Source organism: Gorilla gorilla, chromosome X (genome assembly GCF_029281585.2).
Source record: "Gorilla gorilla gorilla isolate KB3781 chromosome X, NHGRI_mGorGor1-v2.1_pri, whole genome shotgun sequence".
NCBI lineage: Eukaryota > Metazoa > Chordata > Mammalia > Primates > Hominidae > Gorilla > Gorilla gorilla.
The window spans coordinates 118,952,770-118,979,706 of record NC_073247.2 but is presented as its reverse complement, the minus strand read 5'-3'; the positions used below and the strand labels follow the sequence as shown (position 1 = coordinate 118,979,706).

Here is a 26,937-nt window from a genome sequence, read left to right as displayed (position 1 = left end):
TAATTTATAACAACATAGCACTTGTAACCTCAGGAAAGTGGTACACTTGGGAATATAAAACTAAACACAGCAAATGCTCTTATTGCTTCCCTTTCTGTGCCTTCCAGGATTGAGTTGTTACAGTTGAAATCACCATTTGGAGCTCACATTTAAAAAGTTTTAAGATGTGTATAAGACTTGAAAATAAGCATGTTGTAACTAACACATTCAGATAAATGTTGTCCTTCAGAGTTACTCTTGGGAAAGTTTTCCCTTATACCCATGACACTAACAGTATTCAAGATGCTATATCTCAGCCATTTAAAGAGGTGCATTTTTTTCATATCTTAACATCTCTGAAATGGAGGCAAGTCTAATAGTTGAATGGTATATTTTGGCCAGGTGGCAGTTGTGACGTGATAGTTGTTCCTGCATGCACAGATAATATCAAAATGTTTAGGATCAAAACTTTCATAATGGATGACTGAAGTGAAAAATCCCTGAGACAATGGAGGGTCACCTTTAACTCTTAGAAAATAGTGGTTGTGGGGAGAGAATGGAGGAGATAGTAAATCAGATTTAGTTACCAATATGCTGAAATGGGAGACAAAAGGAAGCTAGTCTACATATTTGCAAAGCTGACTTAAGAGCATAGCAAAAATGGCTTTTAGTTCTCTTATAATTTATTTTTTAAAATGCTGCTTTAACAGTGCCTCTGGTGGCATAGAAGTTATCAAGAAATTTGTGTTGACAATTGGGGCCTGGCACGGTGGCTTATGTCTGTAATCCCAACACTGTGGGAGGCTGAGGCAGGCAGATCATCTGAGGTCAGGAGTTCGAGACCAGCCTGGCCAACATAGTGAAACCGAGTCTCCACTAAAAATACAAAAATTAGCCAGGCATGGTGGCACATGCCTGTAGTCCCATCTACTCAGGAGACTGAGGCGGGAGAATCGCTTGAACCCGGGACGCGGAGGTTGCAGTGAGCTGAGATTGTGCCACTGCACTCCAGCCTGGGTGACTGAAGGAGACCGTCTCAAAAAAAAAAAAAAAAAAAAAGAGAGAAAGAAAAGAAAATTGGACTCAATGTGAATTTTTGAGATGCATTAACCAAGTTACTTTGCTTATACGTTTTTCTAATATATGCATGTTTGATTAAAATCTATGTCTACAATGAAAAGAGCTCTTTCAAAAAGTATTTAAAAATTAAATAATAAGGAATTATGACAGGTTGGTGGTTTTTCTCCCTTCCTTTCCTAGTGGTGCATAAAGTAATGCAACTCTTAGTTTTGATGAGACATTTTTGAAATTTGTTAGAATTGCCTTTCAGAGCTACTGTGTTAAAAACTAATTTTTAGTCATCTCATTTTATTAATTTTGACTGGGATAGAATTATAAGTTCACAATGACTTTTCCCTTAACACTTTTAAGATATTTTCCCACTGTCTTCTAATGTTTATTATTGCTAATGAAGAGCCTGCTGTCAATCTAGTTGTTGCTCCTTATTAGGTAAATTTGTTTTTTTCTCTCTGGTAACTATGATAATTTTTTCTCTATAGGGTTTCAATATATTGTATATAACGGTATGTGTGTTTGTATGGTAGTGAGCAGGGATTGCCTGCTTGCACTTGGTGGCTTTTTAAATCTGAGAACTAATTTTTCTTCAGTTCTAGGAAATTCACTTATCAACTCTTTGAATACCGCCTCTGCCATTCTATTTTTTCCTTCTCCATTCCTTCTGGATATATTGGAGCTTCTTTTTCTCCTTATCTCTTAATTCTCTCCCCTTTTCCATCTTTTTTATTTATTTATTTTTATCTGCCCTCGGTACTGCCAGATTTTTTTCTGTTCTCGCTTCTAATTTGCTAATTTTTTTCTCTTCAACTGTGTAGTCTATTATTTAAATCTGTCTTTTGAGCATTTTTATTTCTAATACTGTTAGGCGTTTCTTGGATTTCCTTTTGGTTCTTTTTCACATTCACTTAGTTTTATGGATGCTATTTCTTTCTTGAGCTCTTTGAACATATCAGACATATATTTTGATGTGCTGTTCAGATTGTGCTTTTATCTCTAATTTCTTGGATAAGAATTCTCTCGTTCTCTTAGGTCTAAAGATGACTGACTTAGATGTTTTGTATATCTTGTCTGTGAGTTAACCTTCTAAGGGCTTTTTTTTTTGACTATATGTGACCTAGGAAGTGGAGATGTCCCTTTTGAGTAATGTCATGGGCAACCTGCCTGGACCTTGAAGGTTTTATCAACTCCTAACCAGTTTTTATGATAACATCTTATCTTGAAGTTTCTACATCACAAACATAAATTGAATTTGAGCCATCTATGCATATCTTCTGTAGCAGTTTGGGATTCTCACATGTTTCTTGTCTTTTCCATCCTCCTGTAGATGTTTCCCAGATTTAAACTTCACTAGGTCTCTGCTGATTCAGGAGCCTGTGGCCTTACCAGGTAGCCTTAAATCGTACCCCAAATTCAGCACTGTATTTCCAGCTATTAAGGCACATATCTCATTCAAGGTATCATCTTGGGCTAATCAACATTAACTTCTGCTCATGGGTATGAATTCCCTTTCTGTCTGACACTTGAAAAATTGTCCTTCTTTCTGGAAAAACTTTGCTTTGTATTAAAAAATGTTTTTATTAAATGATTGTAAACTGGTATTTCTAGAATTTTGGAGTACAAGGGAGCAACTCCAGTGTGGCTTCTGTCCACCATCTTTTCTTTGAGGTCTCATTGAGAGCTCTAATTTTTTTTCCCATTCTTCTCTTATCCTTTTTTAGGGTTTGGAGTCATGAGCAGGTTTAATTTTGGAGGAACTTTACAGGTGGGTTCATTATTTGGCTCTGCAAAAACAACAGTGACTACTTCCACTACAGCGTTTATTTTCTCTACATCTGGAATAGGAGGGTTAAATTTGAGGGTTTTGTCCCAACCAGTTGCAAGTGCATCTTCATCTTCCACTGGCTTATTCACATCCAGCTCCAGCTACACAGACTACAGGATTCATTTTTGGAACACTGGTTGTGTCAACTCCTGCCCCAGTAGCAACTGAATTTTCCTTAGAGTAAGAGCAATACAGTTTCTGATTTTTTTTAGTGGATAAAAAGGTAATTGTCTCTGAGAGACAAACTGGGTAAAGAAATGATATGTTATTTCTAAATCAATTATTTCTGGCCTGGCGCAGTGGTTCACGCTTGTAATCCCAGCACTTTGAGAGGCCAAAGCAGGTGGATTGCTTGAGCACAGGAGTTTGAGACCAGCCTGGGTAACATGGCAAAACTCCGTCTCTACAAAAAATACAAAAAATTAGCCGGGCGTGGTAGTATGTGCCTGTAGTCCCAGCTACTCAGGAGGTTGAGGTGGGAGGATTGCCTGAGCCCGGGAGGTCGAGGCTGCAGTGAGCCATGATTGCACCACTGCACTCCAGCCTGGGTGACAGAGCGAGACGCTGTCTCAAAAATGAACATCTATTTGGAATTATGCTATGTATTCCCAAGGTAGTCTACCAAATTGAAGGCAGCTGAGATTTGAGGCACAAGGCACACTGAATTCTGTACTGTGGTCTCCCTTCATTTTATGTGAACCATAGGAGGAGTACTCACTGAGTTTTGGAAATGTATCATCTTGAAATTAGGCTACTTGCTGAATAAATGACTCTTTAGAGAGATCTTTTTCTATTGATCATTGTAATGAACTCATTATATAGTTTTCCCTCATGCATCTCAGAATTTTGAAGGAGGTACTCATTTCATGCCTTTTTAGGTAAATCCACTTGTTTTTTTGTAGCACTGATAGCCTCATGTCTTTTAGTAGCACCTGAGAACCTGGTGAAAGCAAGGGTATTCCCTCTGGAATTCTCCTTTATCCTGTTATAGTTATCTAATAACTTGTAATTGAATGCTAAATAATCTTTCTTAGGAGGATTAATTTAAATATTGAAGCATTTTGTCATGGGTCATGAAATACATTTAAAAATTTCTAAACTTTTCTGAAGTTGGTTAGTGTGGAAAAAAAGATAAAAAATCTCTAAAAATTGTTTTAAAGAGATGCGTGTTGTTTGATTTAGTGTCTAAAACAAAAACTTGTGTTGTTTAATAAAGTGCTGGACTGGCAGAAAGAGGAAGTATAAGTCCTTTTTTTTTGTTTTGAGATGGAGTCTCACTCTGTCGCCAGACTGGATTGCAGTGGCGCGATCTTGGCTCACTGCAACCTCTGCCTCCTGGGTTCAAGCAATTCTCCTGCCTCAGCCTCCTGAGTAGCTGGGATTACAGGCGTGCGCTACTGTACCTGGCTAATTTTTGTATTTTTAGTAGAGACAGAGTTTCACCATCTTGGCCAGGCTGGTCTCAAACTCCTGACCTCGTGATGCACCTGCCTCGGCCTCCCAAAGTCCTGGGATTACAGGTGTGAGCCACGGCGCCCGGCCATATAAGTCCTTTTGTCTCTACAGAAGACAAAATTTTCTGAACTACTCTTTCCCCATTAAAACATTTTTAAATGTTTTTTCCCTTAAGGTGGATCAATTAGGTAACCTTTATCTATGAATGAGAAATATGGAGCTCTGTACATATATTCCTGTATTAATATCTGGTTATCTTTCTGTATTGAGATGAAATAACCTATAGAACAAAACCTTCACATTTAAAACTTAATTTGACAGGAGCCGTGTTATCTAGTTGCCTTTTAATATGTCAGATAACTATTACGTTGATTTTTGTTTCCTTTTTTCTATTTAGAATGTGCCTGTATTAAAATACCTCATGTAACCGTAAAGTTATACACCTACTAAGCCCACAACAATTTAAAAAAAAAAAAGTTGGACAACACTGCTTCCACACAACCTACAGTGATTACAGGGGCTTCTGGGGTAGGTGCCAACACCCTTACTAATGCTGCAACTAGCAATACCCTGTCACATGAGGTGACAGCATCCACTCCTTTTGCTTTTGGCTCTTCTCCCTCCTCTGCTATTTAGGTTTCTCATTCATCGGTGGAGGCACACCTCAGACTGGGAGCACCAGTTTCAATATTGTTTCCATGAGGCATGCCGCTCAGCCAACAGCATTTGTAGAATTACCCCTTATTCCTGCTACTTAGGCATCTAGTGGCACAACTGCTGTACAACCAATAGCTCCTTTCGTCCTTGGCAGACAGTCCACAAGTAAGGTTTGAACTCTGCTCTCTAATGGAGAAGCACAGTATTCAAGATTGATTTTGAGATTCTTACTTGATTGATTCAAATCCAAATGTGGTCACTTCTCTTGTTGGAGGTTAGTGTTATTGATGAATACAGGGGAAATTAAATACAAAGTGCCCCTTCTGGTTTATAGTTTTAGGTTTAGAACCAATCAATCTTTGTTTCTGAAAAAGCAACAAACTCCTGAGAACCAGTAGTCTAGACCAATTGGCATATAGTAATCAGAGTTACCCTGAAATATTTTGGTCAATTGTTTAATGCTTATGTTTAACAAATATTTCTTGTTCACAATCTGTTGATTGTTTTTCTTCCTCTCTTAAAACTTCTGAAATGAAATTTATCAGGAGGAACAATAGAACAAGAAAGCATATCTTTAGGGTAGTATGACATTTTAGAGAATATTATATGATGCAATAAGTCAGTTATATGGCATGATTTGGGAATGGTATATTCTTGCTAAAATATTTTGGCTAGTGGAGACATCTTATATACTATATATGGGTAACCAGTTTCCAGTTAGGTTTCAGTAAAATACATTTAACTTGTATTCAACATTAATGAGAAGACATTCAGGATCTTGCTAAACCAAAATGCAGTTAATAAAATGTTATATACAGTGGACCATATACTATATAATCTTTTGGGAATGCCTTTTTTCACTCAGCGTAATTTTCTGGAGATTCATCCAGATTGTTGTCTGTATCGATTCTTTCTTTCTTTCTTCCTTCCTTCCTTCCTTCCTTCCCTCCTTCTTTCTTTCTTTCTCTCTCTCTCTTTCTTTCTTTCATTGAGACAGGGTCTCGCTCTCTCTCTGGCTGGAGTACAGTGGCACGATCATGGCTTACTGCAGCCTCGACCTCCCAGGCTCAAGTGATTCTTCCATCTCAGCCTCCTGAGTAGCTGGGACCATAGACGTGCACCACCACACCTGGCTAATTTATTATTATTATTATTATTATTATTATTATTTGTAGGGACGGGGTTTCACCATGTTGCCCAGGCTGGTCTCGAACTCTTGAGCTTAAGCAATCCTCCTGCCTTGGCTTCCCAAAGTGCTGGGATTACAGGCATGGGCCACTGTGCCTGGCCTGCTTGTTTCTTTTTATTGCTGCATACTGTTGTATTGTATGGATGTATTACAGTTTTTTTAAAACTATTATCTATGAATGGATATTTGTATTTTTTCTACTTTTTGGCTATTATGAATAAAGCTGCTATGAACATTTGTGTACTGATTTTTTTCATGAATATAAGTCTTCATTACTCTGGGATAAATACCCAGTAGTGCAATTTCTGGGTTATACAGTAGTTGCATATTCAGTTTTATAAGAAACTGCCAAACTTTTCCATGTTAGCTGTACCATTTTACATACCCACCAGCAATGTATACAAGATCTAGTTTCTTTGTATCCTCACTATCATTTGGTGTTACTATTTTTTATTTTAGCCATTTTTGTAGATAGTAATATCATAATTGTAGTTTTAATTTACAGTTTATCTGATAGTTAATGATGTTGAACATCTTTTCCTGTACTTATCATCTGTATATCTTATCAGTTCATGTCTTTTTTTAGTGAGAAAAAAAGCATCCAAAGTAGCAATGTATTGTAGGGATCCTTTTTGCGTGAGGATTTGAGTAATGCCAGTGGATAATATGATTTTACAAAAGACAGAATGTTGTTTGTGATTTTTTCTATTGTTAAACTTATACCTAGGTATTTCTTTTTTTTTAGAGATTGTACATGATATTGCGTTTGCTTTTCATCACTAGTATATAGAAATACAGTTGATTTTGTATGTCTATCTTGTATCCTGAAACATTGGAGAACTCATTTATTCTAGGAGTTTTTTTTGTAAATTTCTTATGATTTTTCTACATAGATAATTATGTCATTTGCAAATAGAGATAGTTTCATTTCTTCCTTTCCAATCTGATGCCTTTTTTTCTTGCCTTAATGCAATAGCTAGAACTTCCAGCACTGTTTTGGATAAGAGTGGTGAGAGCAAGTTGCTTTGTTATTGATCTTAGGGGGAAAACATTCGGTCTTTCACTATTAAGTATAGTCTTAGCTGCAGTTTTTTGTTGGCGTTCTTTATCAAGTTAAGGAAGTTCCCCTCTCTGTATTCCAATTTTTTTTGGCGGGGCGGGGGGAGTGGTGGGGGGTAGTTCTTACCATGACTGGGTGTTGAAGTTTTTCAAATGCTTTTTCTGCATCAATTGATATGGTCATGTGATTGGTTTTCATTATCCCGCTAATACAGTGAATTACATCAACTGGCCCTAAATATTTTAACAACCTTGCATCTCTGAAATAAATCCCACTTGTCATGGTATATAGTTCTTTTATATATTGTTGAATTATATTTGCTATTATTTCATTAAGGATTCTTGCATTTATGTTCATGAAGGATATTGGTCCGCAGTTTTCTTTTTTCTATTGTCTGTCTGGTTTTGGTCAGTAAGTAATACTAGCTTCATAAAAGGAGTTGGTCAGTGAGTAATACTAGCTTCATAAAATGAGTTCTCCTGTTTTATTTTCTGAAAGAAATTCTTCAAACATTTGGTAGAATTTTCCAATGAAATCATCCCAACCTGGAGATTGATTTTTGGGAGTTTTCACATTTATGAATTCAAATTCGTTAATTGTCATAGGGCCAGTCAAATGATGTTTCTCATATTGATGAATTGTGGTCGTTTATGTTTTTTTGAAAAGTTGGTCCATTTCTTCTAAATTATTAAATTCATGGGCATAGTATTCTTTTGATGTCTGCTGGGTATGTCATGATATCCCCTGTTTTCATTCCTAATATTTGTAATTTGTGTTTTCCCTCTTTTATTGTCAGTCTTACTAGAATTGTTAATTTTATAGATCTTCCCAAAAATCAGCTCTTGGCCGGGTGCAGTGGCTCACGCCTGTAATTCCAGCACTTTGGGAAGCCTAGGCGGGCGGATCACCTGAGGTCAGGCGTTCAAGACCAGCCTGGCCAACGTACCGAAACATCATCTCTACTAAAAATACAACAGTCAGCCGGGCATGGTGGTGCGCGCCTGTAATCCCAGCTACTCCCGAGTACTCCCTACACGGGAGGCCGAGGCAGGAGAATTGCTTGAACCCGGGAGGCAGAGGTTGCAGTGAGCCAAGACTGCACCACTGCCCTCCAGCCTGGGTGACAGAGCCAGACTTCATCTCAAAATAAATAAATAAATAAATAAATAAAAGAATTAGCTGTTTGTACAATTGTTTTTTTATTGTTTTCGTTTTTAATTTTACTGAGTTTTTGGTCTTTTTTTCTGTTTGCTTTGGGCTTATTTTGCTATTTTTTTTTCTCAGTTCTTCAGTTGGGAGCTTAAATTATTGATTAGATTTTTCTTCTTTTCTAATGTGTACATTTAATGCTGTAACTTACCCTGTCTGTACTGCTTTGTGTCTCACAAATTTTGATAGGATGTATTTTCATTTTCATTCAATTTGGTGTATTTTTAAATTTCTCTTGAGACTTCCTCTCTGACCCATGTATTATTTAGAAGTGTTCAGTTTCCAAATGTTTGAAGATTTTCCTGTTATCTTTCTAGTTTGATTCAATTGTAGTTGGAGAATGCACTCTGTATCATTTTAATTCTTTTAAATTTGTCGTTGTTTGTTTTATGGCTAAATATATGATCTATCTTGGTATTTCTTTCATGGACACTTGAAAAGTATGTGTATTCTTTTGTTTTGTTTTTTGAGACAGAGTCTAGCTCTGTCACCCAGGCTGGAGTTCAGTAGCGTGATCTGCAACTTCCACCTCCCGCATTCAAGCAATTCTCCTGCTTCAGCCTCCCAAGTGGCTGGGATTACAGGCATGCACCCCCATGCCCGGCTAATTTTTGTATTTTTAGTAGAGACAGGGTTTCACCATATTGGCCAGACTGGTCTCGAACTCCTGACCTCAAGTGATCTGCCCACCTCAGCTCCCAAAGTGCTAGGATTACAGGAGTGAGCTATCATGCCCCGCTCGAAAAGTATTTTTTACTACTATATAATTCATCCATGTAACCAAAAACCACTTGTACCCCAAATGCTATTGACATTTTTTTAAAGTAGTAGATATGTAGGATGAACAAGTCTAGAGATCTAATATATAACATCATGAGGATTATAGTTAACAAAATTGTGTATTAAAAGTATCTGCAAAACTGAGTAGATTTTTGCTGTTACACAAAAAAATGGATAATTATGTAAGATGATGGCTATGTTAATTTGCTTAACTATAGTAACTGTTTTATTATTTATATGTATCCCATAACATTATGTTTAATATATTAAATATACCCAATAAATTGATTTTTAAAAACGAAAAGTATGTGTATTCTGCTTTGTTGGGTGAAGTGTTCTATAAATGTCAATTAGATCCTGAAGGTTCATGATGTTTTTGAGTTCTTCTGTATCCTTGCTGATTTTCTGATAAGTTCTATCAGTTGGTAAGAGAGGGGTATTGAAATCTCTAACTGTGTAATAGTGAATTTCTCTGTAAGTTTCATCAGTTTTTGCTTTACATATTTGGAAGCTCTGTTGTTTGGTTCATACACATATGATTACTAAGACTTCTTAGAGGATTGGCCCTCTTATCATTGTGTAAATATCCTCCTCTGTCTATGGTAATTTTCTTTGTTCTGAAGTCTACTTTGTCTGATAATAATATATCTACTCCCTACTCCCTTTTGTTAAATGTTGCATGGTATATTTTTTCCCATCTTTTAACTCTTAACTTGCCTATATCATTACTTTTGAAGTGACTTTCATACAGACAACATATAGTTGAGTCGTGTTTTTAATTCCTTCTACCAATTTTTAATTGGTATGTATAGGCCATTTACATGTACTATAATTATTGTATTGCTGTATTAGGGCTTAAGTGTGTCATTTTTTAAATTATGGTTTTCATTTCTTTCTTTTCCATTTCTGCCTTCCTGTTGGTTATGTGAACATTTTTTAGAATTCCATTTTGATTTGTCTATAGTGTTTTTGAGCGTATCTTTTTGTATAGCTTTTACGGTCACTCTAGATATCATATACAGTATACATATCTTATCACAGTCTACTGGCATTGCTATTTTACCAGTTTGAGTGAAGTCTAAAAATTGTTCCTCCCTGTATGTCCCTTAACCCTTCCCCATTTGTAATGTAATTGTCTTGACTATTTCCTCTACATATATTTAGAGCCATATCAGACAGGGGTATAATTTTTGCTTCAGCTTTCAAACATAATTAAGAAAACTGAAGGTAAGAAGGAAAGCCTATTATATTTACCCATATTTTTGCTTTTATTTGTTGTTTTTTACTTTCCGAGGTTCCAAGATTCCTTCTTTTATACTTTCCTTTCTCTTTTAATAATTTCCTTTAGCCATTTTTTTTTTTTTTTTTTTTTTTTTTTTGAGACGGAGTCTCGCTGTGTCGCCCAGGCTGGAGTGCAGTGGCGCGATCTCGGCTCACTGCAAGCTCCGCCTCCGGGGTACACGCCATTCGCCTGCCTCAGCCTCCCGAGTAGCTGGGACTGCTTTTACGGTAGTCTATTGGCAACAGATTTTCTGAGCTTTCCATCATCTCTCAATGCCTTGATTTCCTCTCTTTTTTCTGGAGGGTATTTTCGTTAGCTGTGAGTTGACAGTTCTTTTCTTTCAGCACTTGAAAAGTATTGGGCTACTTCTTTCTTGCTTTCCTGCTTTCTGATGAGAAATCCTCTGTCATTTAAATAGTCTTTTCTCTCTTGGTTAGATGCCATTTTTCTCTTACTGCTTTCAAGTTTTTTTCTTTGCCTTTGGTTTTCAGAAGTTTAATTATTATGTGTCTTTGTGTAAATTTCTTTGTGCTTATCCTTTTTGGGTTCGCTCTGCTTCTTGAGTCTGTTCATTTATGCTTCTTTGGCATAAATTTGGGACATTTTCACCTATTTTTCTATCAGCTATTGTTTACTTTTTAGCTCTACCCTCTTTCTCTTCTTGTCTCTGATGACACGAAAGTTAAGTCCTTGGTTATAGTCCAACAGGACCTGATGCTCTGTTAATTTTTTTTCAGTCTATTTTTCCCTGTTGTTTGGATTGGATAATTTCTATTATTCTATCATCTAGTTCACTGATTCTTATTTCTGTACTCTCCCTCTATTCTACTACTGGGTCCTTCTACCAACCTTTGCATTTCATCTATTACAAATTTTTCATTCTAAAATTTTTGCTTGGTTCTTTATAACTTCCATTTCTTTACCAATAATTAGTTAGTTAGTTTGTTTCTTTCTTTCTTCTCTTTTTTGTGCTGAGGCGGTATTTTTCATTTGTTTGAAGTGTGTTAATAATTGTTTGTTGATGAATTTGTTTTACATGAATGCTTTAAAATCTTTGTGATTTTTAAACTGAAACCTAGATATTCTCATACTATGTTATGAGACTCTGGATCTGATTTAAACCTTTTGCTTTGGCTGGGTTTATTTGACATTGTTCTGGTGGACGGGGGGGAAGTGCTGCCTTTTTACTGCAGAATGGGAGTAGGACTTCAGTTTCCATACTTGGTCTCAGTGGACACCTGAAATGAGGGTCTCCAAGTTACTGCTAGGTGGAGTGGGGATTCCTGCCCCCGACATGGTTTCTGCTGGCAAGGTGAGGATGGAGTTTATTAACTGCTGGCAGGGATGAAAAACCTGGCTTCGAGTTTGGCCTTCTTTTATACCACCCTGGCGAGGGTGTTGGGATGCCTTATAGCCTCACAAGGGTGGGTGTCTAGGCTCTCCTGGTGTTTGCTAGCATGAGTGCAGATAGGACCACAGATTTTTCTGTGGTGGTTGGTTATAGTTAGAGTGGTTATTGTCTAAAAGTTTTCTGACTTGCTTGGCTGCCCCCTCCCTTGCCCATTGTCTAAAAAAAGCAGACTTTTTTGTTAGGGCTTTTTGAAAAATTTATACCCATTGCCATTTCTGGGTTGCCAGCCTGTTCAACTCCAAGCCTGGGAAATATGAGGCAAAAAGAAAACCTAGGGAACTCACCACCATATTGTTCCTTTGGTTTTGGAATCCCTAGCCAGTTTGCCTTCTTCTCTCTACCTTTCAGAATCTTCTTAGGTTTATTTATTTTTTATCTTATTTTACTTTTTTCTGTTTTTTTAAGCAATAGAGCCAGGGTCTCATTATGTTGCTCAGGCTGGTTTTGAACTCCTGAGCTCAAGTGATCCTCCCACCTCAGCCTCCCAAAGTCCTAGGATTACAGGTGTGAGCCACCACTCCTGGGCTTCTTACGTCTATTTTATATGTAACGTCCTGGGGTTTTAGTTGTATCTAGGGGGAAGAAGAGGGAGAAGTACAGCTGCTCCATCTGCCCTGAAATGGAAGTCCTTAAGATTTTAATTAATTAGAGACATGGTCTCACTCTGTTGCCCAGGCTGGAGTACAGTGGCACAATCACAGCTTACTGCAGCCTCAAACTCCTGGGCTCAAGTGATTGTCCCGTCTCGGCCTCTAGAGTAGCTAGGACTGCAGGCACATGCCGCCATGCCTGGCTGATATTTTTCTTTTAAGACAGGGTCTTGCTGTGTTGCCCAGGCTGGTCTTGAACTCCTGGCCTCAAATGATCCTCCCTCTTTGTCCTCCCAATGCACTGGGATTACAGGCATGAGCCACCACACCTAGCCTAAGATTTTAGTTATTATGTTGTCAAAACTTTCATTTTTTAGGGGTTCTCTCAAAGCTTATTCATATAGGCCTTTCCATCTCAACATTCTTATTTTTTTGGTTATTTTGTGTTTTATATTTTTAAGAATCTTAATTTTTCCCCCTAAGAGATTAGTGAATTGAACCATTGTGTTTTGTTAAATAGACATCCTTTCTCTATTAATTGAAGTTGCTGCCTTCCTGATACACCAAATTATTGTTTGACTTGGCTTGACTCTGCTTCTAGGCTTTCTATTCTGTTCTGTTGATCTCTTTTTCTTGTTCTAGTACTGCCATTTTTGTTACTGTAGCATGCCCCCCCATCTTGTAGTGTAAGGCCACTACCTCTATTCTTTTAAAAAAAACTGCTATTTTCTATGTCCTACTATTTATTAAGATAGTTGGCATTTTCTGAAGTTCTTAAATGTAAAGGAATTAAGGCTGATTTTGGGATCCTTATAGCACTAGATGGAGGAAATTGTGATATTGAACCCTTCTTCTAGTTCAGTAGTTCTCAGCTGGAGACAGTTGGCCCCACCATGGGGGAATTTTGGCCAAATCTGGAGACATTTTTGGTTGTCAAGACTAGGGAGATGCTACTGGCATCAGAGCCCAGGGATGCTGCTGAACATCCTACAGTGCACAGTTCAGTCCCCCACAGCAAAGAATTATTTGGTAATGTCGAACAACTCTGATCTTGTCCTTTGATTAGGAAGCTAAGGTTTTTGTCTCTTAAATCCTTTTCTAAGATTCATTTAACTTAAAAGCAAATCATATTAAGTGGTATTTGCTCCCCTAGTTACCTTTAGGTATGTGATTTAAGGTCAGGCGCCTGAAATTATGCCAGTATCTGGGACAAATGATTAAGATTTTTAAATACGGGCATAAATCAAGTGTAAATTTAATTAGAGATAGTAAAGAGGTTTCAGTAATATGACCAGTTACAAAATAAATAATACAAAAATCAATAGCTTTCCCATGTTTAAGCAATAGCAGTTGGGAAATATAATGGAGAAAGGTCTAATTAACAATTTCAGCCAAAAGTATGAGATGCATAGGAGTAAACTTTTAAAAATATGCATGACTTAGATGAAGCAAACCACAAAATTTTACTGATGAATGTAAAAGAGGATGTGAATAAATGAAAAGACCCACTGAATGCTCAGACCCTATAAGATAAAGATGTCATTTATCTTTGAATTAATCTATACATTTCATGCAATTCTCGTAAAACCATAATGGGAATCCTTTGGGGGAAGGAAAGGAAGGAAGGACTTAACAAGATTTTAAAGTTTATATGGGGGAATAAATGCATGAGACTAGCCACCTCTATTTTATTTTTTAGGAAAGTAATGAGAACTTGCAAGAAAATATGTGAAAATTATTATAAATTTATTCTTTTCCTGTAAATTTAAAATATTATGTAACATAAAAATAAAATAATTCTAGTGCTATGGAACAGGGATAGAAAGAAAAATCAGTGAAATATTTTGAAGTACAGTGCAGAAACAAACCTGTGCTTGTGAAGGTGACATTTCAAATTTGTGAGATAGAGAATAGAGTAGCGAATAAATGAATTGCAGTAGCTGGCTAACCAGTTATTGTGGGTAAGGGGATGAATTTTGCCTAAAAAGATTAACTGAAAAAAATCCTTGGTTACTTAAGGTAGAAAGTAAAACCATAGCCAGGTGCATGGCTCATGCCTGTAATCCCAGCACTTTGGGAGGGCGAGGTGGGTGGATCACTTGAGGTCAGGAGTTCAAGACCAGCCTGGCCAACATGGTGAAACCTCGTCACTACAGAAAAAAAAAAAAAGTTGGGCGTTGTGGTGCATGCCTGTAGTCCCAGCTACTAGGGAGGCTGAGGCAGGAGAATCACTTGAACCCAGGAGGCGGAGGTTGCAGTAAGCCGAGATCGTGCCACTGCACCACTCCAACTGGGTGACAAAGCGAGACTCCACCTCAAAAAAAAAAAAAAAAGCGAAACCATAAATTTTTTTAAAGCATAGGTGAATATGAAAATATGTAAATAATATTTCTGGAGTTGAGGAGATAAGCATTTCTATAAGAGTTTAAAATAACATAGTCAAATGGTTCAAAAATAAAACTATAAATAGCATAAATAGGTATATTATTCCCCATCTGCATCTTTATTACCCCTGCCCCTTTCCCATACTCAGTTAACCACTGTAATTGCATATGTCTTTCCAGAGCTTCTTCATGAGTTTGTTGAGAAATAAAAATACGTATTCTTAGTCCTGCGCCTTTTTTGATATAAATGGTATACTCTAGACACTATTCTGTACCTTGCTTTTAAACTTGTATTCTGTACCTTACTTAAAAACTTTATATGCTTATTTTACACATTTGGAATGTTTTCACATTAGTCAGTACATAGAGAACTTCATCAGTATGTTTTTCCTCAGTATTTTTTATAGGATCGTAGTATTCCATGCTCTGGATGTGCTATAATTTATATATCCAGTCCCTTGCTGATGGCCATTTGGGTTGTTTACATAATCCTTTACTAATACAAACAGTGATGCAATGGATATCATTTTACATGTCATTTTACAGGTATTCAAGTATATTTTTGTGGCTAAATTTCCAGAAAAAGTATTGCGGGTTCAAAAGATAGATGCATTTGTAATTTTTAAAACATTGACCAGTTGTTTCCCATAGTTGTACCAATTTATCCCCCCATTTGGAATCTGTGAGGCTGCCTGCTTGTTTATAGTGTCCTTAACAGAGTGTGTTTAGTTTTTGACTTATTGTCATTCGTTAAATGAAATTATTCTCAATGTAGTTATAATTTGCAATTTTCTCTTAAAAATGAGGTTGAACACCTTTTCATATGTTTAAGAGAAAAGTCTTTTTAAACATGATATGAAGACATAGACTATTATATAGAGACATAGACCAGAGAGAAAAAATGATGGAAAGATTTGACTACATAAAAATAAAATAAAAACTGAATGGCAAACTGCGGTAGAGGAATTATTGCAACATATGACAAAATAAATAGCCTTGATATACACTTTTATTAAAAATCAGTAATAGTGTTGGTAGGAATATAAATTGTCTCAATTTCTATGGAAAACAATATGGAGATTTCTCAGAGAATTAAAAATAGAACCACCTTTTGACTTAGCAATTCCACGCCGGGTATCTATACAAAGGAAAAGAAACCAGTATATAAAAACGACACTTGCACTTACATGTTTATTGAAGCACCGTTCACAATGGCAAAGTCATGAAATCAACCTAAATGTCCATAAGTGGTTGATTGGACTATGCAGCCATAAAAAGAATGAAATCATATCGTTTGTGATATCATGGATGGAGCCAGAGGCCTAAGTGAAGTAACTCAGAAACAGACAATCAAATATTGCATGTTCTCATGTATAAGTGGGAGCTAAACGGTAGGTACACATGGACATTAAGATGAAAATAATAAACACTAGGGACTCCAAAAGGGGAGAGTTGGGGGTAGGGGTAAAGGTTGAAAAATTACCTGTTGGGTACTGTGTTGACTATTTGGGTGATGGGTACACTAGAAGCCCAACCCCCACTATTATGCAATATATCTACGTAACTTTAAAATAAAATTTAAAAATATCAGTAATAAGACAGTATTCTTTGATGTGAAAATGGGCAGATGACATGAATAGGCAATTTCAAATGAAAAAATTGAAGTAGCAATGAAACCCATATTAAAAATTCAACCTCTCAGATAGGTAATGAATTGTAAATATAAATGCCTTTGCTATACAATTGGTTATTTCTTTTCTTTTTCTTTTCTTTTCTTTTTTTTTTTTGAGATGGAGTCTTGCTTTGTTGCCAGGCTGGAGTGCGGTGGCACGATCTTGGCTCAGTGCAACCTCCGCCTCCTGGTTTCAAGCGATTCTCCTGCCTCAGCCTCCTGAGTAGCTGGGACTGCAAGCGTGTACTACCACACCCAGCTCATTTTTTTTTTTTAGTAGAGACGGGGTTTCACCATGTTGGCCAGGATGGTCTCTATCTCTTGACCTCTATCCTCCTGCCTCGGCCTCCCAAAGTACAATTGGTTATTTCTTTAAAAGTGTACATATGGTTCTTCTCCTAAATGAAACATAGGGATATTGCACTGTGTAAATTTTAAGTAGCTTTTGTATGTGGTAAAGTTTCCAATTCCTTCCCCACATCTCCTTTCTGTCTCTTTCACCCCCAGAGGACCTAGATGTTTTGGATAGCAGAATCTTACATCATTTGTCACCATGACAGTTGAATGCAGGCAATAATAGGTGCAAGTACCGTTACTTATTAAGCACCTTTTTCCTTTTAAAGGTGAAATAGAATATCTGTAATTATGTGTTAGAGTCTAGAAAAAGTTGGTTCAATTCAGCAGAAACATTTATTGAACAATTACTATTATGTGCCATGTGCATTGATCTGCAGTGAGGATGAAAAGATATGAACTTTGCTTTCAAGTAACTCTATCTTATTTGTGTCATTATGCATTAATTTATCCTTATAGTTTTCTTTTTAAAGAGGCAGGTAATCTGTTTTCTGAAAATTTATTCCAGACCTTCATTTATTCTTTACATACTGTACAGCCATTTAAAATGTACAGTTCAGTGGTTCACAGAGCTATGCAACCATTACAACAGGCCGTGTTAGAATATTTTCATCATCCCCAAAAGAAACTCTCTACTCATTAGCAGTCATTGCCCATTCCTCCTTTTCCCCAGTCTTTGGCAACCACTAATCTACATTTTGTCTCTGTAATGGAATCATATATTTTTTATAAATGGAATAATATATTATTCAGTCTTTTGTGACTAGCTTCTTTCACTTAGCGTGCTTTCAAAGCTCATTCATGTGGTAGCGTATATTACTACTTTTCCTTTTATGGCAAGTACAATTCTATTGCTTGGATATGCTGTATTTTATTCATCCATTCATCAGTTAATAGGCATTTGGGTTGTTTCTACCTTTTGTCTATTTTGAATAATACTGCTATGAATATTCACATATGTTTTTGTGTGGATATATGTTTCATCTCTTTTTGGCATATATATATATCCCTAAGAGTAAAATTGCTGGGTCATACGGTAACACTATGTTAGCGCATTGAGGAAATGCCAGACAGTTTTCCAAAGAGGTACAGAATTTTACATTTCCAACAGGATCCTCATCAACACTTGATCTATCTTTTTGATTATAGCCATCCTAATGGGTATAATGTAGTATCTCATTGTGGCTTTGATTTGCAATTCCCTAATGACTAAGGATAGTGAGCATGTTTTCATGTGCTTTGTTGGCCATTTGTATCAGCAATTTTGTATCTTTCTGACCATTCTCTTGTAGTCACATCTGCCTCTGACCACATCCTGGAAAGGTTCTCTGCTTTAAGGGATTGGGGTCATTAAATTTTCTCACTTGGATAATTCAGGATAATCTCAAGGTATTTAACCTTAATCCCATCTGTAAAATCCCTTTTATCAAGTAAGGCGATATGTTCACAGGTTCTGGGTATTAGGCCATCTTTGGGGACTGGTTTTCTGTCTATCACACCATCTTAACAATATTAAGTCTTTTGATCTATAAACATGAGATCCTTTAGAACATCTTTAATTTCTTCCAATGATGTTTCATATTTTTGCGTACATTATGTAATTTAAAAATTGTCCTTAAGTATTTCCTTTTGAGCAATCATAAATGGAATTATATTCTTAATTTCTTTCATTTTGTATCGTTCATTGTTATAATAGAGAAATGTAATTATTTTTATATATTAATCTTGTATCCTGCAACCTTACAAAACTTGTTTATTGTTCTAGTAGATTTTTTTTATTTCTTAGAATTTTCTGTATTCGTGATCATGTCATCTATGAATAGAGATAGTTTTACTTCTTTCTTTTCGATCCACATGTGTTTTATTTCTTTTTCCTGCCTATTGTCCTGGCTAGAATTTTCAATGTATTGTTGAATCGAAGTGGCTAGAGCAGACATCCTTGTTTTGTTTCTGATGGTAGTGGGAAAGTATTTAGTCTTTCTCCATTAAGTGTGATGTTACTGTAGATTATTCATTAGTGCCCTTTATCCTGTTTAGGAAGCTCCCTTCTCTTCCTAATTTGTTGAGTGTTTCTGCCATGAAAGGGTATTGGATTTTATCAAATGCTTTTACTGCTTCTATTGAGATGATAAAGTGTTTTTTTTAATAATAGCATAATTGAGGTATAATTCACATATCTTAAAATTCACCGTTTTAAGTATACAATCCAGTGGTTTTTAATATAGTCACAGAGTGTACAACTATCACCACTATGTAATTTGAGAACATTTTCATCGCCCCCCCGCAAAAAAAAACCCTATACCCATTGGCAGTCACTCCCCATTACCCATTCCTCCCAGCCCCTGGGAATCATTAATATACTTTCTTTCCATGAATTTGTCTATTCTGGACATTTCATATAAATAGAATTTCACAATATGAAGCTTTTTGTTTTGTTTTTTTTTGGTCTGGCTTCTTACATTTAGCATAATGTTTTCAAGATTCATCCATGTTGTAGCATACATCAGTACTTAATTCTTCCGATTTCAGGACGGACCTTTTCAGCTTTCTTTTTCCCTGGTTATCTCTGATAAACTATCCGACTTACACCCTAAATTGTTATTCTCATAAAGCTCCCTGCCTCCTCTTAATTGTTTACCTCCCAAATCTCCATTTTTTAGAGTAATGTTTTGGGCTTGAATGTCCTCACACTCTGTTTCAAATAAAGTCAGTTATTTGGGGGATGGCTTGGGAGCTCTCTGTTCTTATGAATGGCCTTTATCCCTGGCCAGAATCGTTCAGCCAGTGCTTTGGGTACTGAGCAGTAGCAGTAGCCACTGGTCTTCTTGCTTACCTCTTCAGGTGTGGACCTTAACCCTGCAAGTGAACTGGGGTGGAATAATCAGGGTGAGGGTGATTGGGGCCTCAGTATTCTCAGTCTTCTCTACTTGGGGTAGAGTCTCCACCCTGTGAGTAAAGGAAGGGAGCCCCTGAACTCTTGGCTATACTGAACAGGAATTTCACCCCTTCAACTCTGTGTTGGAAGTGATAAGAAATGCTGGCTACCTGTCCCTCCCATTGGGATACTCTATTCCTTGATTGGGAGCTGGGGTCAGAGGGAGTACAGTTTTGGCTACCCCTCCCTAGAGAGTAGCTTCCATCAAGGTAGACAAGGGGATGGTGAAAGGAAAGGAGTGCCTTGTGGCTCATATGCCATAGACTGTCACTGTTACATTACTGAGTTTTAGTAGATTTTCTTGAATAAACGTTTCTTCATTTGCTCTGGGGTCTTAGAACAATTTCCAGCCATTTCCGATTTAAAGAAAAAAAGTAACTTTTTGCTGGTTATGGATTTACTTGGGAACAGTTCCATGGGACTTTTTATGCTGCAGTTCTGGAAGTGGATCCCCCCTCTTAGGACTTCTTTTTCAGTAAAGTAGAATTTCTTTGTTATGATGGTGCTAGAAGACTGACTATACTAAAGTAGTACCAATGAACTGTTTTTTAAATCAAGCTTTTACTCTGTCTTATTGATTAGGTTTCAGGATACCTGCTTTTCCTTGCTTTGTTTTTATTTCTCCATATTAATGAACCTTGTCATAATGTTGTTTTACTTTTAAAAATTATTTTTAGTGACATATTTTTCTGCTTGTTACTTTGATTTTTAGGTTTGGCTCCAGCAGCTGCTGTTGCCACTACCACTAGTTCAAGCACCATGCAGTTTACCTCAATATCAAATTCTTTGACGTCCACTGCTGCTATTGGGCTCTCATGTAAGTTACTAATTCTAAAGAAAATACTGTTATTTCCCATGAGGCCACCTTACTCAATTTGCCAGTATATGCTACAGATCTCTGTCTCAGAAATTATCATTATTCTTGAACCCATTTATAATTGCTGATATCAATAGTAGCTTTGCTTAAGAACCTAGATTCTCATGGTTTTAGCTGTGAATTTTTTATATTAACATGGTTATTATAGCTTAAAATGCTAACTTTAAGCATATAATTCATTAATATTGTGATGCATTGAAACAACTTGAAGCTATTAACAGAAGGGAGAGTGGGAGTTTTGCCAAGTATTTCTGAAGGGAAGAAGTCCTTATCCATGTGACTAAGATAAAATGGGAAATAAATATAGGAGCCTTGCTATAGTGTGTTTTTTGATACCGACCTGGTTTGTGGTCCTTACATTTTACCTATCAGAAGTGGAACATGACAAAGGACCAGCTGTAGTTTTGGGGTTCTAATTGACATTGTGTGATGTCTTGTGACCTCTCCACCTGAAGAGGACCATCTATCTGGATGCTTTGAGCTAAGAGGTGAGACATTATCTCGTAACCCCAACTTCTTTGTTACACATTTTCCATTAGTATAGTAATAGCAAATGTTGACAATATTGAATTCAGGCCAGGCTCAGTGGCTTATGCCTGTAATCCTAGCATTTTGGGAGGCCATGGCAGGTGGGTTGCTTGAGCCCAGGAGTTTGAGACCAGCCTGGGCAACGTGGTGAAACCCTGTCTCTACAAAAAAAAATACAAAAATTTGCCGGACGTAATGGTGCGTGCCTGTAGTCCCAGCTACTGGGGAGGCTTAGGTGGGAGGATTGCTTGAGCCCAGGAGGTCAAGGCTGCAGTGAGCCAAGATTGCACCACTGCACTCCAGCCTGGGTGACGGAGTAACACCCTGTCAAACAAAAAAAAAAAAAGGAAAGAAAGGAAGAAAGAAAGAGAGGGGGAGAGAGAGGGAGGGAGGGAGAGAGAGAAAGAAAGAAAGAAAGAAAAAAGAAAAGAAAATACTGAATTTTGTATGTCTTAGACAATTTTTTCTTACAGGCCTCTATAAACTGACTTCTTTCAAGGTTTCTTCTTCACAATATCATAATGTTCATCATTAAATTTTGTTGTAATCCTAGCTGTAATAGCCCCCCTCCCCAGCTCTATGACAGTAAGATTGTCTCCATTCCTGGGAATACAACTAGCCAGAAAATGTTTGATGCTTAATTGAGCATGAATAGTGCTCAATTAACCATCACCATCCTCTTGTGTTATTGGCATAGTTAGGCATTAGTTAAGATTGGTTACCACATGAATTATGTTTTCTACCACTTAGACTTCAATTTTGAGACATGACTATGATTCTGGAATCATTTTGATATATGTAAGCAGTATCCTTCTCAACTATGATAGATTTCATGAATATGACCATGTCCAAGGTTTGGAGTTAAAATTATTGAATTAATTCCATGTTCAGTCAAAACTTGCTCTCTGACCTTTGACAGGTTCCCCCACTTTTCTCCCTCTGATGTCCTTGTCTACAAAATGAAAAGATATTGGGACCACAATATCTTTTAATTAATTTTAATGAATTATAACTTACACATCATAAAATTAACTTAAAGTATGCAATCCAGAAATTTTATTAAGTTTATCGAATTGTGTAACCATCACTGTGTTTAGTTTTAGAGCATTTCCATCATTTCAGTAAGATCCCTCAGCCACAGACAACCACTAATCTGTTTTTCATCTCCATATATTTGCCTTTTCTGGACATTTCATGTAAATGGTTTGACCATGGTTTTTTGAAGTTTAACCAAAAGTTTCTAAAGGACTCTTCAGATGAAAAAGACTATATAAATTTCTCACTGTTTTTGATTTAAAGGGTAATAGTTAATATTATGTTGTTCTCTGCAGTTGGTGCTCCAACAACTTCGGTTAGAACACTTGATATTATAACCTTGGGATTTGCATTAAAATTCCCTGGAGCAGGTGGAGCAGCTCCTACTGCAGTTAGTAAGATTTTAGAATTATCAGGATGTCTTGGGGCTCTCATTGGAAATGTGCTTCATAACAAGCAGTAAGTAGGTTCTATGGCTTTTAGGGCTAAGTGGTTTTGACCATCTCATCAGAGTATCCAAAAGGTACACCAATATGTTTATGCAGATGATTGCCAAAGAGTACAATGAGACAGTTGATATCAATGATGCTACTTCTTTGAGATGACTACAGGCAAAACAGCTGCCAAATTCTTGCCAACCATCAAACTTAAGAATTTTTGTTATTGATCACAGTATTTAGCTGGTTGAGACTGATAAAGTTTTTTTTTTTCTCTAAAAGTTAATTTAAGTTTTGACCTCTATTAAAGTTGGCCCTCTTCTAAAGTTGGTTATAGGAGTTTCCCTAGACCTATTCTAAATTTGTTTCTGCCAGTTAGGAGCTAGTTAGGTTGTAGATGGAAGAAAACTTGGTTATCCATTGCCCATAGCTATTAGAGCTGGGTGGTAAGGGGTCATCTACTCAAACCTGTCTTTTAAGTTAGACTCCATTTTGGAGAAGTCTTGTTTGTTTTTACTGTAAGAAGTTTACTTAGGGATTAAATGAATCTTTTTTAATCTGGCTTAAACTAAAAGTCAATCCCTTTTAAGCTTAAAATAATTATTCCTAAACAGACATGTATATCATCCCTCCTTTTTTTTTTTTAAGATACAGTCTCACTTTGTCACCCAGGTTAGAGTGCAGTGGCGTGATTATAGCTGACTGCAGCCTAATCTCCTGGATTCAAGCGATCCTCCCACCTCAGCCTTCTGAGTACCTGGGACTGCAGGCATGCACCACCATGACCAACTGATTTTTTTTTTTTTTTTTTTTTTTAGTAGAGATGAGGTCTCACTACATTGTCCGGGCTGGTCTCAAACTCCTGGGCTCAAGCTATCCTCCCACCTTGGCCTCCCAAAGTGCTCAGCTTGTAGGCTTGAGGCACCACACCTGGCCTCATCTCTTTATTTCTTCTTTTACATGACCTTATGAGTTTCTACTGTTTAGTAGACTTAACTGGCCAATGTATGAGACTTGTGAAGGGTGTGTCATAAGAACATTACAAGTTACCATATTCGCAAAAAATGTAACACATTTCCCCATAAAACAATGACCAAAAAAAAACCCTGATTCTTTTAGTCGTGGGTTGAATCACTGAAATATGAATGGGCAGCCTCTTTGATGATGCTGTCATACCCAGCCCTTATCTATATAAGTCTCAAATTCCTTCCTACAAATATTACTTTTGCCACTAGCCCATCCCTTAGCACCATGATATGGTTTGGCTATGTCCTCACCCAAATCTCATCTTGAATTGTAGCTCCCATAATTCCCATGTGTTGTGGGAGAGACCTGGTGAGAGGTAACTGAATCATGGGGACAGGTCTTTCTCATGTTGTTCTTGTGATAGTGAATAAGTCTCACAAGATATGATGGTTTTATAAAAGGGAGTTCCCTTACACAAGCTCTCTTGCCTGTCACCATGTAAGATGTGACTTTGCTCCTCATTCACTTTCTGTCATGATTGTGAGGCCTCCCCAGCCATGTGAAACTGTGAGTCAATTAAACCTCTTTCCTTTATAAACTATCCAGTCTTGGGTATGTCTTTATTAGCAGTATGAGAACAGACTAATACACACCATTTCACCCACCAGGACCTTAAGCACTTACCCTTCTCCCCGTTAGGTATGTCTCAACCTGACAGCCCCAATTTGGGGTGTTTTCTTCCCCCTACTTACCTTTCTTTCTCTTCAAGTGTATTTACTTATTCAGATTCTTCATCTCACTAACCAGTCTTGCAGAGCAGCTTTCAAGCATCTGTATCTGTAGATTTACAGCCATTTGGGATTACTGTCTGCCCTAGGTATAATCAGCAAATTTTAAGAGAAATTTGCTTTTTATAGTTTGGGAAGGTGATGATGTCCATTTCCAGCATGGATTGAGATGTATAGTTGTTGATCAGGGACAGGATAGGAAAATTTGATAGTAGAATATTTTAAAGGCTATTTTCATTATTTTTTAAATGTGAGTTCAAATTTGGTGTGTAGTTTTTCGTATTATTTTTAGAACCATACTTCCCTTTTACTACACAGATATTGTAGGATTGACTGTATTAAGTGGTTAAGACCAAAGTTGTAATTTGCAAAATCAGACTGTAATAGAACTTTCAAACCCATTCCTTTATTTGGTATTAATTGAAATATTATTTGAATATGCCAGAGTTAATTTATGCCTTTAAAAATAGCATGAAAGATAACAAAAATAAAACTGTATAAAAAGTTAAAATAGGCCGGGTGCGGTGGCTCATGCCTGTAATCCCAGCACTTTGGGAGGCCGAGGCGGGCGGATCACGAGGTCAGGAGATCAAGACCATCCTGGCTAACACAGTGAAACCCCGTCTGTACTAAAAATACAAAAAATTAGCCGGGCGTGGTGTCACGTGCCTGTAGTCCCAGCTACTCGGGAGGCTGAGGCAGGAGAATCACTTGAACCCAGGTGGTGGAGGTTGCAGTGAGCCAAGATTGTGCCACTGCACTCTAGCCTGGGTGACAGAGCGAGACTCCATCTCAAAAAAAAAAAAAAAAAAAAAAAGTTAAAATAATCATACCATTTTAAAATGACTCAGGATTCCTTTATGTTTGGGCTGCTTATAGGTAAAAACAATTCGTACATGCATATATACATATCACTCCCTCTAGAGAGAACAGTTTGTTTATCTTTCTAGACTTTTTTCTAAGCATATACATACATTAAATTTGTTTTATAAAAATGGTACCATACTCTGTGTGTGTGTACACATTCTTAGAATTTGCTGTTTCCTCTTAAGTACACATCTTTTTTTTTTCTTTTTTTTTTTTTGAGACAGAATCTCGCTCTGTCGCTCACTTAGCCTCCTGGGTAGCTGGGATTACAGGTGTGCACCACATCTGGCTGATTTTTGTATTTTTAGTAGAGATGGGGTTTCACCATGTTGGCCAGGCTCGTCTCAAACTCCTGACCTCCAGTGATATACCTGCTTCGGCCTCCCAAAGTGCTGGGATTACAGGTGTGAGCCACCATGCCTAGCCAATTATATATCTTTGAATATCTATCCATGTTAGGAAATACAGATTACTTTATTAGAAAACCATCTTTGGGTGAAGATATTCTGCTTTACAAGAAGGGCTCATTTTTTTTTTAAAAAAATTTCTTTCTGTCTTGAATGCAGTAGTTACTCAGTGTTTGGGTGAATTAATCAATAAAGGGAGTCTGTTGGCATTATCATTAATTTTTAGCATTTGTGAGGAAGGTTTTCCTTTCAGGTAAGATTTTTGTTCTCAGATGAATAAAATGATGACTTATGGTTGTAAAGAATATCACACAAGATCCAATCTGTAATCTCTCCACTGTTCTAACCATAGTGACTCCTGGGCTTCTTTGTGATTGGGCATGGTCTTCCTCTGTGGTGCACATTTTACCCTCACAAGGGCTAACATAAAGAATGGGGAATTATCATAAGAACCTTTGTGGCCAAAAAGGAAATGGAGTCTTGTGGAATTCAAGTAAAGTCATTGCCACAACACTGTTACCTTAAGGAAATTGGAACTTAAGATTATTCTTAAGGCAGCTTTAGGGACCTCCCAAATCAAACATTGCATATACATAATTCGGTTATTCTCCCTTTGTCTACTTTTTTCTTTTTTAAAATTTCTCATTGGTTTCCTTACCTCTTTCTCTGCCTTCCTGCTGTACCTTATTCTTAATTGTGACTTGCTCATGGTCCCTTACTTCTACTTCATCTCCTTCTTCTGTCAGTCCTATCAAGTCTTTTTGCCTATAGTTGGATTCCTTCTATACTTTTGGAAATATTTCCCAGTATCTGCCTAGAGTCAGATTTTTTCCATATTGCTAAATTTTTGAAAATGAAATTCTGACTCATATTAATCCTGTTTCACTAGAGCTTTTTGTGCCGGACTCTCAGGTAAGCTGCTAGTAGTACATTGGATGGCTTCCCATCCTTCAGTTGGCCATCCTGCCCAGTCAACTTTGAACCAGGAACAAAAAGGACAGAGTTATCTGGAACAAAAAATAGGTATTTGAGCTTGTTCCCTCAGCAGGAATGTTCCCTCAGGCCAGCCTCCCTCAGAGTAGTCAGTGCTTGCAGCAGGCACCATGGTTTATGCATTTATCTAGTGTGGCCATTAACCTGAAACTATTGCTAATTGGGAAAGCAAAGCTAACATAA

The 26,937-nt window shown here is 37.1% G+C and overlaps 1 protein-coding gene across 3 annotated transcripts in view; it reads left to right on the top strand.

Annotated features, from left to right (window-relative positions):
* Positions 1-26,937, top strand: part of NUP62CL (nucleoporin 62 C-terminal like) — a 143,471-nt gene that overhangs the window by 77,344 nt on the left and 39,190 nt on the right. For all 3 annotated transcript variants that reach the window (XM_019019648.4, XM_055377067.2, XM_055377066.2), the window contains exon 2: positions 20,569-20,673. In XM_019019648.4, coding sequence (XP_018875193.1) covers positions 20,616-20,673 — 58 coding nt within the window. In that variant the 5' untranslated portion in view covers positions 20,569-20,615. The remainder of the gene's footprint in view (positions 1-20,568; positions 20,674-26,937) is intronic.